Here is a 12,945-nt window from a genome sequence, read left to right as displayed (position 1 = left end):
ATCCCCCAGATCCCAGACTCCATCCCCACCCCCTGCCCATCAGCAGGAGCATCACCCTGCAGACCCGCACCCCATGGGCTGCTCCCCACCCGAGAACGGGGCGAGGAGGTAGGAGGACACCGGCAGGGTGCCCAGCTCACAGCAGACCCTCGGTTTGCCCCCGGTCCTGCGCCCCCCAGCTCAGAGCTGCCCGGCCCCACAGCCTGCCCGGCGGGGTGGGCATTGCGCGGTGTGTGCTGCCCTCCAGTGGAACAAGCCCGGCAGTGCACCGCAGCATCGCACTGTCACCGGGCACCGCAGCTGTGTATGGCAGCCCTGCACCAAAGCCCTGCACCATAGCCATGTTCCACAGCTGTGTACCGCAGCCATGCACCATTCCCGTGTCCCACAGCCATTCCACACACACCTCCAGCTGAATGCGGTGCTGTCAGGGCCAGGATCTCCCATCTCCTGGGCAGAGCAGCCAAGCTGGGATGGCAACACCGGGTGCAGCAGCCAGCCATGACCCCCCTGGTGCTCAGTGCAGCCCTGCCTGCGGTGCCATCACAGTGCCCGGCCAGGCTGGCAGGAGGCTCCGGGGCTGCGGGCAGAGGAGTGGGAGCTCCGTGTGTTGGGTGGCTTCACGGCACATGATGGGGAGCAGCAGGCTCCTGCCCGCAGCGGGTCCCTCGGGGCCGGGAGGAGCAGCGGGGGCAGCTCAGTCTTTATTACTAATAAATAATCGTATAAACCTTGTGCAAAAACCTGTGGCAAAAACCATCGGGGGCGGAGGGGCCCCTGCCCGCAGCAGCGGTTTCCAGCATGGCACAGCCAACGGCCCCGGGGTGGCCAAGCGCAGCGGTGGCACTGGAGCTCGTCTGCGTGAGCCGGAGATCCCCCAGCATCGCCGGGGCAGGGCCAGGACCCCCCCATCCGGGCTGGGCACCAGCACAAATCCCTGAGGAGCAGACAAGCACCATCCAGCCCGGTCCACGGTGCTAGAGAGGGGAGCCCGAGGCCTGGCCGTGCCGCCGCTCCCGTGCCTCCGCTGTCCCCATTGTCCCCAGTGGCACCACCACCTCCTCGGGCTGGCAGCTCTTGTTGAGCTCCACCACGCGCGGCACCACCGTGGACCAGCGATCTGCGAAGGAGATGTGGGATGTGGCGGCAGAGCCGGGAGCCTGGGAATGCTCCCCACGCCATGGTCAGCCCCACAGCACCCGGTCCCCAGAGCAAACGGGGGCCTGGGGCTCGTAAGAGGCTGGAAGCAGCATCCCAAAGGATGCTCCCAGCGTGCGCTCACCTCTCCGCAGCCGGCCCACGGTGTGGGAGAAGCCGTAGTACTGGTACGTGTCGCTCTTGCCTGGATCCTCGCTAATGATGCCCAGGTTCTGGTTCCAGTGGGACCAGTTCACCTCGTCCACCCTGTGGGAAGGTCAGAGCCAGAGGGGCTGCAAACCCTGCATCCCTGAACCATCCCACCTCCAGCCTGGGTCCAGGTTAGCACCAACTGCCCAGCAAAGAGAGACACATCCCCAGCACCCCAAAATGCTTCTGGTTGCAGTGGCAGAAGCTTGTTTGCTCCTGGTCCCCAGCTCCTGCCTTTACCTGAAGCACCAGCGGCGGTCGGGTGTCCCATCAGTGCACTTCCCCACCGTGACCATCTCTCCCGAGCGGAAGGCTTTCCGCAGGAACACCGGGAAGGAGCGCTCGATGTCCAGGATGGTGGTAGCCCACTGCCAGCAACACCAGGGACCCCTCAGCCACATGAGGATGGATGCATTGGGGTCCCTTGCCCAGGCAGTGCTGCTCTGATGGAGCCTGGGGGGCCGCAGTGGTGCAGCCCCCCTTGCCCAGCAGCTCTGAGGTGGTACCTGCAGCTTCCAGATGTGCTTGCTCTCCTTGGAGACTTGGCCCACGGTCTCCCCCATGAGGGCGATGAGCATGTTGAGGAGGAGCACGAAGGTGAGGATGATGTAGGTGACGAGGAGGATGATGAAGACGCCGGGGTACTTGGCGCTCTCAAGCATCTCCAGGTCACCCATGCCGATGGTGAGCTTGAAGAGGTCGAGCAGGAAGGTGCTGAAGGTTTGGCTGTCGCGGCACGAGGGGTAGGTGGGCACCGTGCAGTTGGCCTGGTCCTCACTGCAGGACTCGCTGCTGGGACATGGGTTGAGGAGGGACACCAGGGCTGGGGGGAAGTGATAGGGATGGCGAGTCCATGGGGGCAGCAGTAAGGACAGGGTCCACAATGAGACCCCGCACTGGCTGAGCCTCTCTCCATCACAGGAGGAGGCACAGCCTGAGCCCGCAGGCAGGTAGGATGGAGGAGGGGCTCCACAGACCCCTGCCTGGTCAAGCTGTGCTGTGCCAAAGGGCTCGTGCTTACCCCAAGCCCCAGCTCACCACAGGCACCTACCTGATGCGTATCCGATCATGAAGAGCAAGTAGACCAGGAGGAAGCGGAAAAGGTCTTTGAAGAGGATCTGCAAGGGATGGAGAGAGGGGTGAGATGTGTGGCACCGTGGCACCATTGACAGCCCATGCAGCATGGATGGCCAGGCTGAGAGCCACAAGAAACCCCTAAGAAAGCAAGGAGAAGCCTCCCTTTGATCCATAGGGAGAAGACCCCTGATCCCACCAGACCTTCTGAATCATGATGCTGTAGGTCCCTGTCAGCTTGAGCCCTCGGGTGAAGTACAGTGCATTCATCCAGCCCAGCACCAGCGCGAAGACCATGACAGCCAGGTATGCCTCGATGCCCCCCAGGTACAGCCCCGCTGTGACAATCACCAGCACCGAGTAGATGAAGCTGGAGGAGAAGCAGGATCAGACCCCGCACCGAGAGCTACTGCCCCTTGCAAGCCCAGGGATACCCCACGTACTAGAGCAGCTGGAAGGAGCCATCTATGAAGAAGGAGTTCACCCCTGGGCACTTCTTCATGAAGAGATCTTTGACCTGGGGAGAGAGGGAGAGGTTGGAGGGGCTGCGGGGAGCAAACCCCTGCTTGGCAGGGCCCTGGTGTCCAGGGGGGCATCACAGTGGGGGCTGATGCCTTGGGACATGGGGCTGTCGCCCTCAAGTTGCTCCTTGCATGGAGACCACAAGGGCTCGGCCATCACGGCACTGACGTTAGTGAAGAAGAAGAGGATGCCGGTGAGGAGGGTGATGATCTCCCCGGCCAGGCGCAGGTAGTCCACGGTGCTGGTGTACGGGTAGGGGGGCTGTGGGGAAAGCACAGAGCAGAGCTGCTTCACCGTAACAGCGCAGGATGCTGGGGACAGAGACCCAGCAAACCCCCCTGCCAGGAGGTGCCGGCCCATGGGGCTGAGCCCCGGTGCTGTGGCACTCACGGGGCCTTCCATGGGGCGGTAGTAGGCGACAAGGGTGAAGATGACCATGGCGCAGAGGTAGGAGACCACGCTGATGTAGAAGGAGACAGCCCCGAACTTGCGCCACTTGTCACGCAGCAGCTCATTGATGGGCTCCACGGCCAGCATCTCGTGGCGGTTCTGGGGGCACAGGGATGCTGTCAGCAAGGACATGGCCCCATGGTCTCCCCGGTCCTCCCCCCGGCTCCTGCACACCTCGATCTTGCTGTTGTAGACGAGGATCTCCAGCACGGACACCTCCTCCCCACACGTGTCCAATGAGGAGAGGTCGTACAGGGAGGAGTAGACGGGGCCGTACGCCCAGTCCTTGAACTTCCGCGAGAGGTGCCGCGCGTCCTCGTCCGTGATCTCCCGACGGATGATGTGCTGGAAGATCTGATGGAGGGAGGAACGCTCAGCACGATGCAGAGTCCTGCATCTGGGCAGGAACAACCCCAGGTTCCAATATAGGTTGGGGAACGACCTGTTAGAGAGCAGTGTAGGGGAGAGGGACCTGGGGGTCCTAGTGGACAGCAGGATGACCATGAGCCAACACTGTGCCCTTGTGGCCAAGAAGGCCAATGGCATCCTGGGGTGTATTAGAAGGGGGGTGGTCAGTAGGTCGAGAGAGGTCCTCCTTCCCCTCTACTCTGCCCTGGTGAGACCGCATCTGGAATATTGTGTCCAGTTCTGGGCCCCTCAGTTCAAGAAGGACAGGGACCTGCTGGAGAGAGTCCAGTGCAGGGCAACAAAGGTGATGAAGGGAGTGGAGCATCTCCCTTATGAGGAAAGGCTGAGGGAGCTGGGTCTCTATAGTTTGGAGAAGAGGAGACTGCGGGGGGACCTTATTAGTGTATATAAATATATAAAGGGGGAGTGTCATGAGGATGGAGCCAGGCTCTTCTCAATGGCAAACAATGATAGGACAAGGGGTAATGGGTACAAACTGGAACACAAGAGGTTCCACTTAAACTTGAGAAGAAACTTCTTCTCAGTGAGGGTGACAGAACACTGGAACAGGCTGCCCAAGGGGGTTGTGGAGTCTCCTTCTCTGGAGACATTCAAAACCTGCCTGGACACATTCCTATGTAACCTTATCTAGGTGTTCCTGCTCTGGCAGGGGGATTGGACTAGATGATCTTTTGAGGTCCCTTCCAATCTCTAACATACTGTGATACTGTGATACTGTGATACCTGTGCCTGGTCCCTGCTGCTCGAGGCACCGAGCTTGTCCTCCCATCCCAACCCAGGCACATCCCCTGCCACCGCTGAGCATCCCAAACCACCCCCGTGTGTCCAGGGTGCTCCTGGGATGCTCCTGGGTGCATGGCCACCATCACAGCAGGCAGCCCATGAGGATGCTCCAATTCTGGCATTTTTAGTAAACCCCCTGCCCACACCACCAGAGCACAAGGACAAGACAGGGGGAAGGATGGGATGTGCCAAGGGCCTGGGGTTGATTAGGGAAGGGATGCAACAGAGTAGGGGGTTAATTAGGGTTAACAGGCTGCACATCCAGGTTTCCAACAGCACCTGCAGAGAGAAGCCGTGCTGCTCGCTTCCAGCACTGAGTGCGACAGGGCTCAGCTAAGAGAGAGGCTGTCACCGTACCCCGATCTTGCCGGTCTTCGCCGCCATCATGAGCGGGGAGAGGCCGTCGTTGTTGAGCAGCGTCTCCAGGTTGGTGTCGGGGAAGAGCTTGGCGCACTTGACGAGGAGCAGGTCGTACATCTTGGTGACGAACTTGGTGTTCTCGCGCGTGTTGTCGGCGATGGCCACCAGCGCGTGCAGCACCGTGTTCCCGCGGGAGTCCTGGCGCCGCAGGTCCGCCTGCTTGTGCCCGTTCTCCGTAAGGTAGTGCACGATGTGGGGCTGGTTGGTGCAGGCGGCCAGCGACAGCGGCAGCTCTCCTGCAGGGATACCGCCGTTGGTGTCACCGTCCCCTCACCACTCCTGGGGATGCACCAGCTCCTTCCCCACTCACCAAAGTAGAAGTAGCCGCCCTCGTCTTTGGGCTGGAAGAAGCGGCCGCGGGCCTGGGCATGCACATCCGCTCCCTTCTCCACCAGCAGCTCCACGTAGTGCTTGCAGCGGCGCTCGATGGCGATGTGCAGGGCTGTCTGACCTGCGCCATGGGCAACCATCACCACCGTCTTGCCCCATGACTCCCCCCAGGGTACCCAGCCTTCCAGGGGTATCTGCCGCTCCAGCCCCCTAAAGCCTCCCATCACCTCAGGGTCCTCACTGCTCTGGTAGCTAAGGCAATCCAGGGCTCTCCATCCTCACCAGGTTACTCGCTGCTCTGGTCCCCAACCTCTCCAGCATCCTTTATCCTCCATCCCCCTATGCTCCAGTCCCCAAACTGCCCCCAGTGTCCTCGTGCCCAGGCAGGGCCACAGCAGCCCCATGCCCCCCTACCTCGGTAGTAGACGTCCCTGAAGGGTGAGTTGATGAACTCTCGCATGTTGCCCGTCTTCTCGGCGATGTCGAGGAGCAGCGGGATGGTGTCGTTCCTGCCACCGCTCAGGTTGAGCAGCGCCTTGGGCAGGCAGGTCTTCCCCGTGGAGGGCTCTGCGAGCAGAGGCTGCTGAGACCCCAGCACATGGGGGTGCCCAGACCAGCACCCCTGGCCGAATCCTAGGGGATCACCACCCACCATGGGGGGCCCAGGTCTTCACCTCGAAACTCCTCATCCGTGAGGCGCTTCTTGTGTGTGAGGAGGAAGGGGAGGAGCCCGTCCAGGCCGGCCGGGGACCCCCGGGAGACGATGTCGAAGAGGATGGGTCTGTTGAACACCTTGAGGACGGGAGGCGGGTTGGGAGCCGGCCCCTTCACACCTGGCGCTTGCTTCCTGTGGGAGAATGGGGATCGGAGCCACTGCCTCAGTTTCCTACTTGTGCAAAGAGCCTGAGGATGCTCAGCGGTGGGGAAGGGTGCAGGCACCACAGGGTGACCTCCCCACCCACTGCAGCCCAGTGCTCCCAGCATCACCCATGGGGACTGGTGGGGACTTCGCCAGCTCCTGCCTGGAGCTGCATTTTGGGCCCCAACCGTGACCGGACACGGGTTTGGCCGCGCTCCAGTGCCACGGGCAAAGCCAGACCGGTTGGAGCAGTTGGCAGCAGCGGGACAGGCTGGGGACAGCCGGCGATCACCGGGAACGGGGGCAGGACGGACGGAGGCCGCGCCAGCGGGGACCTCGGGCATCCCGGCCCCCTCCATCCACCTCCACCCCTGCCGCTGCCCCATCCCGGCTGCCCCCGCCCCAGGTGCCCGGCACAGAGGGGTCATTGTGCGCCCGGCCGCGGGCGGCCCCCCCCGGCTCCGGTTTCCTGGCGTGGGGAGGGCGGAGGCTCTCCTGAAAAGCCCTTTCATGCCCGGAGCCAGACGCCCGCTCCGGCCGGGAGCGGCGGCGCGCACAGAGCCTCTTTCACGGGGCCGGTGAGGGGGAAGCGGAGCCAACGTTACCGGCACGCAGCACCGCCACCGGGACCGGCCGGGAGCTGCTCCCTGCCCACAGCACCCCTCAAAGAGCCGCGGGGGGACCTGTTCCCATCCCCAGCCGATGGGCATCCCCGTACCCCCTATGTATCGTACCCCCATGGGCATCCCCGTATCCCCCATGTATTGTACCCCCCATGGGCATCCCCGTATCCCCTGTGCTGTCCTCCCAGCCCCATCCCCGCCCGCCGGCACGGGGGCGCACCAGCATCCCCGTACTCACTCCACGACCCTCCTGCGCCAGCGCTTGTTCTCGCTGGGGTGGTGTCGGTAGGTGCCGTAGTCGAACAGGGAGTCCATGGGGGCTTTCTTGGGCGCTGGGACCACGGAAGACTCGTAGATGGTGGCCTCCAGCAGCTCCATGGGCTTCGGGGCGCCCTTACGGAAGGCCCCGTGGAATTTCATGCGGAGGTTCTGCTTCCCATCCCCGGCGCCCGGGGGACCCCGCGCTGCCTCCGGGGGGGACGGGGTGTCCTCGCTCTCGAATAGGTTGGCCAGGGAGGAGAGTGGGAAAGAATCGTTCTGGAGGGACCCATCATCCCCTGGGCCCTCCCCGGCATCACCAGCGGTGCGCAGTGGGTCCTCGGTGTCTGCCATGCTGCGGGGATGGATGTGACCCGCACGAGAGCAGGAGACCTGGCAGAGGAAAACACAGCATCACCCCCAAATCCTCTGTACCGCCCATCCCCTCCCTGCGCTGCCCGGTCCCACACCGACCCTGCGGCAGTTGGGGTGTCCCTACTGCTCCCCTCGGCACCCCCCGGCCGTGGGGACCCCTCGTTGGCCGCGGTGCTGCCGGCTTCAAAGCGCAGCCGGAATGGGCAAAGACGAGCCCGGCCTCGCTGCCTCTCCCCGCTGCGGTCGGCTTGGGTGCAGCCCAGGACAGGGCACAGAGCAGACCCTGTGCGCTCCCGTGTGCCGCCCAGGGAAAGAAAACATTCCTGGGATACACCCCGCGCCTTGGGAAGCGCCCAGAGGCAGCGGGAAGCTGCCACCGCAGCAGGGATGGAGCTGGTCCATGAGTACTGGAGGAGCCTGGATCTGGGTGCTGGGCATGGGAAGGGGACAGACACGGCCCGGGCGGGTCAGAGCCCGCTGGAGCGCGGGAGCAGCGGTTAGGGCAAGCAATTATGGGTTTGGGTTGCCCAGAGAGGAGCGGGGCTGCAGCAGATGCGCGCTCCCAGTGCAAACGGCAAAGCTGCACCAGGGCAGGCACTGCCCTGCTCTGCCCTGTCACAGGCAGGACGGGCACACGAGCGGCCCAGGCTCTCCCCCAGCCCCGTTTTCCACCCACAGAACAGCAGCGTTAAGGCTGAGCCCAGCTCCAGCCCCTGGGGAGCTGAACCCTCCCCGCGGCTCCCGGGACAGAAAAAGCAGCCTGGAAACGTGTCATTTTCTGCCCAAGGAGCCACAAGGGCAGGCAGGGCCCCGCCGCGGCGGGCGCGGATCCCTGCTGCATAACGGGCCTCTAATCAGGCAGCGAGTCCCAGAGCCGCCCATGGCTGCCCCAGGATGCTGCCATGGACACGGGGATGAGGGCTGCAACCAGCCCGGGATCCCTGCGGGAATGGGGGGACAGCGGTTCCCTCCTCCCTGCCACCATGGAGGCACCCAAAGGGGATGGTGCAGCCCCAGGAGACACAGGACAAGCCACAGATTGGACGTGGTTTCTCCTCTCTGCTGACTTTCCTCCCATCACCATCTCTGCAAGACATTCCACAAGCACCTGCCAAAGCCCACAGGTCCCACAGCCCGAACGCGAGCACACAGTGCCTCTTGCACGGCCAGTGTGTCCTTGGACAACAGAGAACAGGGATTTGCCAAGCCAACCCTCAGGCTGTGCAGGGGCATGGAGTGCCTGACTCCTCTAGCCTTGGCAATCCCAGCATGGCTATAGGGAAAAGCCCAGACTGACAGATCCAGAGCCCAGAGAGTCACCGGCACAGGACAGTGTTCCTATTGGAAGCAGATAAGGACGTCAGTGGCAGGAGCAGTGGGGATGCTGATGGGAACATGTGGCAGAAGCTGGGGGACAAGAGAAGGGGCTGGTGGGGCCGGGAGCCGGCGCTGCCACCGGTGACCGCGGCAGGAAGCCTGTGTCGGAAACGGGCTCTTGGGGCAGTGCCGCCACCCGGACGCTCCCGGGGCTCCGCTGCCAGGAAAGGTGCCGTCAATGGGGTTTCATTTGGCTCGGTCGTTATTTGGGTTTGCAGCTTTCAGACTCCCTCACCCCATGGAACAAATGAGTCAAGGCGCAGCTCACCCTGTGCCCCGAATCCAACACAAACCCTCCCGCCCCATGCCCCACGTGCGCTCCCACCTCTCCCCAAGTCACCTCCCAGTATCCCCAGTTGGTTTCCCGCTCCAGCCCACCATGGGGGCAGGGACACTGGGATGTGCAGGGATCTGCCCAGGGAGGATGCCGCTGTGCTGGGACAGACTTTGCCACATGGAAGTTCCTCAAAGTAAAGCACGGAGGGCTCCGGGCAGGGGTGAATCACTGAAACCGCATCGTGTGGACACCCGGTGCCGCCGGGAACGCTCATCCAGAGGGAAACAACCACCTCCCTAAGGGAACAGCACCGCGGGGCCGCGCTCACCTGGGTGAGAGCACAGCCTGGTCCAGCCCGTGCGTGTCGGAGCTGCGGGGAACCCTCGCGGGAGCCCCAATTGATCAGGACCCCGTGGGGCCGGGGGAGCCCGTGGGGCTGCATCCAACCTTGCCCAGCTCAGCCCACAGCTCCCTCCTCGCCCTGGGGCTCCATCCTGCCCCGTACCGTGTCCTGCCCCTGGGCTCCATCCTGCCCCGGTCCCGTGCTCTCACCTCGTCCCGTGTCCTGCCCCGGTCCCCGCGCCCCGTGCGCCCCCCTGCTGGTGCCGCCCGTACCGGTTACCGCGGGTCCCCGCGCCCCGCTCCGCTCCCGGCCCGTAGCGCGCAGGGTCCCGCAGGCTCCGGCGCCGCTGAGTCGCCGCGGGGCCGGTCCCGGAGAGCGGCTCCTCCCCGGCCCCTGCTCCCGCCCGCGGGAGCGGATCCGCCTCCGCCCGCCCCCGGGCACCGGCCCGCAGCAGCCCCGGGACAGCCCCAAAACCACCCCCCCTCAGGAACAACCTCTCTGAAACAGCCCCACATGAGCAGCCCCAAAAGGTCTCTCACAAACAGCCCCCCCAGGCAGAGCCCCCTAAAACACCCTCCTCAAACACCCCCCCATGGAGCACCCCCAAACATCCACCCAGGCTGAGGTTACCGTCAGTGTTTATTAACAATCACATCCCGTCGGCAGCACCGTGAGGCCGTCAGTGAATAAGGCAACGTGTGCTCCCACAGACACCGTGTGGGGCTGGAATCCTGGCTTCAGCCACCGGCAGAGGGGCCTCGCTCCGTGCGGGCGCTGGAGGCGCTGGGATTCCCTGGGAAAGTCATCGGCTCCTGCTCCATAGGCATCATTCGGGAAGCTTCTCACACGAGTGCCGGAGCAGTTGTAGTCCAGTGGTATTGGTAGCAGTCCAAGAGGATCAGGGCAGAGCCAAGGCAGCTCCATTGGGATGCAGCCACCAGTCGCGCTTCATTCCCTGCACCATAATAGGTGTGAACCCAGAGGATGGGATTAGAAACACTTGGTCTTCCCTCTTTAGTACAAAAACTTGGGGAATCCTGTGATGACAACTGGTTTATTGCCATATCCTTACTAGAAAACTCATTATTCTGTTTAGAAAACAGGTCATCCACTGCAGATCCAGACACGAATCAAAGTCACCTGACAGCCAGGAGCCGCCCCAGTGAGTAAACCACAAGTAGCACCCGTCACACCTTACTACAACCCTGCCAGGCCTTTGTGAGCCTCAGGCTTTGTAGCTCAGCTCCGCGTTCATCTTCGTGTACATCTCATAGATTGCGTCCAGGATGGGGGTGACCCTCGAGAGGAAGTGATGGATCTTCTCGATGCTTTCCTCCTCTTTGACTTCTTTACCCTTCTCCAGAGCCTTCAGCAGATCTGATTTGTATGGGAGAGCGTAGACTGAGCCCTATAAAAGAGGGAAAGAAGCTGTAAGGCTCACAAAACCCTAAAGCTAACCCTATCCCACATGCAGGACCCCAGCCTGGGTTATTTCCATGCACTTTGGAGCATTCAGAGAGCCCATGTGGATGCACATGGGAACAATCTCAGGCATGGTGGCTGTACCCTCGGAGAAGCAGGGATGCACAGAGAGGGTCCTAGCTCAAATAGATCAACAGCTTCCCATGTTTCCAAGCCCTTATCCCTAAAGCACATCCCTTCTCGGAGGAGATGGACTTTAGGAAAGGCTTTTTCCTCCATGGAGATGTGAACACTCACTGTGAAGAGCTTCTGCAGCATCCAGCCATGGTATTTCTTCAGTGCGATCTCATAGGCCTTCAAAGCATTCACTCGGATGAGGTTTGGATGCTCCTCATCCCGCTCACCATCAGAGATGCTCTGCAGCAGCACCAGCATGAACTTCAGGCCCCTGGGAGAAGAGCAGAGACGTTGTGATGGGGAAGGGGATGCTGCTTCCCAGCCTCCAGCAAGGCACCCCCTGAGCCTGGCACATCCAGGTCCCCCCAAAGCCCTACAGCACACAGAGCTGGTGCTTGGTGTGGTCCCCACAATGCCCCAGCCCAAAGGGACCAGCCAGACCCATGCTCCCCGCAGTAGATGTCCCCACGTGCCAGAGCAGCTCCCAGCGCCCTGAGTCACCTTTTCAACCACATCAGCGCCAGCGTCGCACCCGTCTTGGGCCAGGCCGCGCCGTGCATCTCCTTCTCCACCTCCAGGATGTTCTGCAGTGTTTTGAACTTGGTAGGGTTGGAGTCATAAACTGCACGGATTTTCTGCAGGCAGAGAAGGGGACGGATCCCAGGAGATTCCCGGCTGGAGCTTGCACCAGGGACCCCATTAATAAACACACCAATGAGCCCCAGATGAGAAGAAAAGCTCCTTCTAAACACCTCCAGGTCTTGCCTCTCTGATCCCACCGCATCTCTGCTCCACGTTCACCCCTCCTGCCTCCCCCCATGCCCATTCCTACCTTGATATTTCCAGCCAGGTCGGCTTTGACTGGCGAGTACACGATGGGAGTGCCCAGGCAATCTGCAGAAGCAGGGAGGGAGGATGATCAGGCACGAAGGGACACAGGAAACAACACAAAGTGAGGTCATAAGCAACAGGTTTCACCTTAACCACAGCCACACACTGAGGCAAACGCTGGCGAGGCTGGGAGCGGCTCTTCAGCCTTCGCTCAAGGACACGGTGAGCAAGAGCTTGGCCTTGGCCATGCTGGCAACCCACTGACCCGGGATGCAGCCCCGGTGCTGTGGTCTGGGGCAGCACAACGGGCAGTGCCCCGTGTCCAGCAAGGCCGGCCTGGAGCCAGCACACAATACCGGCTTTGTGGAGGGCAGCGAGCCAGCGTGGCATGAGGGTGCCCATGCCCACACGCTCCCACGGCCCCGGCATGGGGTGAGGACCGCGGGTGGGACCCACGGGATGGCCTGGAGCGATGCTTCTGGCCCGGGTGTACCGGGGGAACGATGCCGGGCCCGGCCCTGGCAGAGCGTGGGCCGCGGGACGCTTCCCAACAGGGCTGCTCGGCGGGTTTGACGGGCCCGTGATGCAACCGCGGCCCCGCCACGCTGCTCTCCTGGAGCCCGGGATCGGAGTCCAGGGGAACCCAGGACCGGGGGTGGGAACGACCCAGAACGGGGGGACCGAGCACCAGGGACGGGGGGCACCTGGTCCGGCCGGGCCCGAGGGGGCGCTGCCCGCAGTAGGCCTCAGCCGGGCGCGGCGGCGGGGCCGGTCCGGTGCCGGTCGCTGCCGCAGCTCCCACCCCCTCGGACGGCAGGCCTGGGCTCACCGAAGAAGGGCGGAAGGTGCGCCACGGCCTCCAGGAAGGGCAGCGTCTCGATCTGCTTGTCCGCGGGCAGCGGCTGGAACTCGTGCTCCAGCAGCAGCGCCATGGCCCGGCCCGCTCCGCACCGGGACCGCACCGGCACCGTGACCGTGACCGGCACCGGCACCGGCGCCCGACCCGGCAGCGCACCGCCCCCGCGCCACGCCCCCGCCGCCCCAGCCA

At 63.2% G+C, this 12,945-nt stretch overlaps 2 protein-coding genes across 2 annotated transcripts; both read right to left on the bottom strand.

Annotated features, from left to right (window-relative positions):
- Positions 1-977: 977 nt before the first annotated feature.
- TRPV4 (transient receptor potential cation channel subfamily V member 4) lies at positions 978-7,449 on the bottom strand (the record flags this gene model as incomplete). Its single annotated transcript, XM_080628532.1, has 15 exons — positions 978-1,120; positions 1,283-1,404; positions 1,588-1,715; positions 1,854-2,170; positions 2,399-2,465; positions 2,626-2,791; positions 2,865-2,938; positions 3,112-3,204; positions 3,334-3,492; positions 3,568-3,747; positions 4,963-5,261; positions 5,336-5,476; positions 5,770-5,922; positions 6,030-6,202; positions 7,076-7,449. The coding sequence occupies 15 exons, from the start codon at positions 7,447-7,449 to the stop codon at positions 978-980; spliced, it is 2,589 nt and encodes an 862-aa protein (XP_080484658.1).
- A 2,679-nt stretch (positions 7,450-10,128) lies between these two features.
- On the bottom strand, positions 10,129-12,867 carry GLTP (glycolipid transfer protein). Its single transcript, XM_080628511.1, has 5 exons — positions 12,727-12,867; positions 11,899-11,960; positions 11,568-11,701; positions 11,187-11,337; positions 10,129-10,875 (listed from the first exon to the last, which is right to left on the bottom strand). The coding sequence occupies exons 1-5, from the start codon at positions 12,827-12,829 to the stop codon at positions 10,693-10,695; spliced, it is 633 nt and encodes a 210-aa protein (XP_080484637.1). The 5' UTR covers positions 12,830-12,867; the 3' UTR covers positions 10,129-10,692.
- Positions 12,868-12,945: the final 78 nt, after the last annotated feature.

This window comes from Psittacula echo (genome assembly GCF_963264785.1).
Source record: "Psittacula echo genome assembly, chromosome: 13".
NCBI lineage: Eukaryota > Metazoa > Chordata > Aves > Psittaciformes > Psittacidae > Psittacula > Psittacula echo.
Note: the sequence above shows the minus strand (reverse complement) of the source record. Positions and strands in the feature narration are given on the sequence as shown.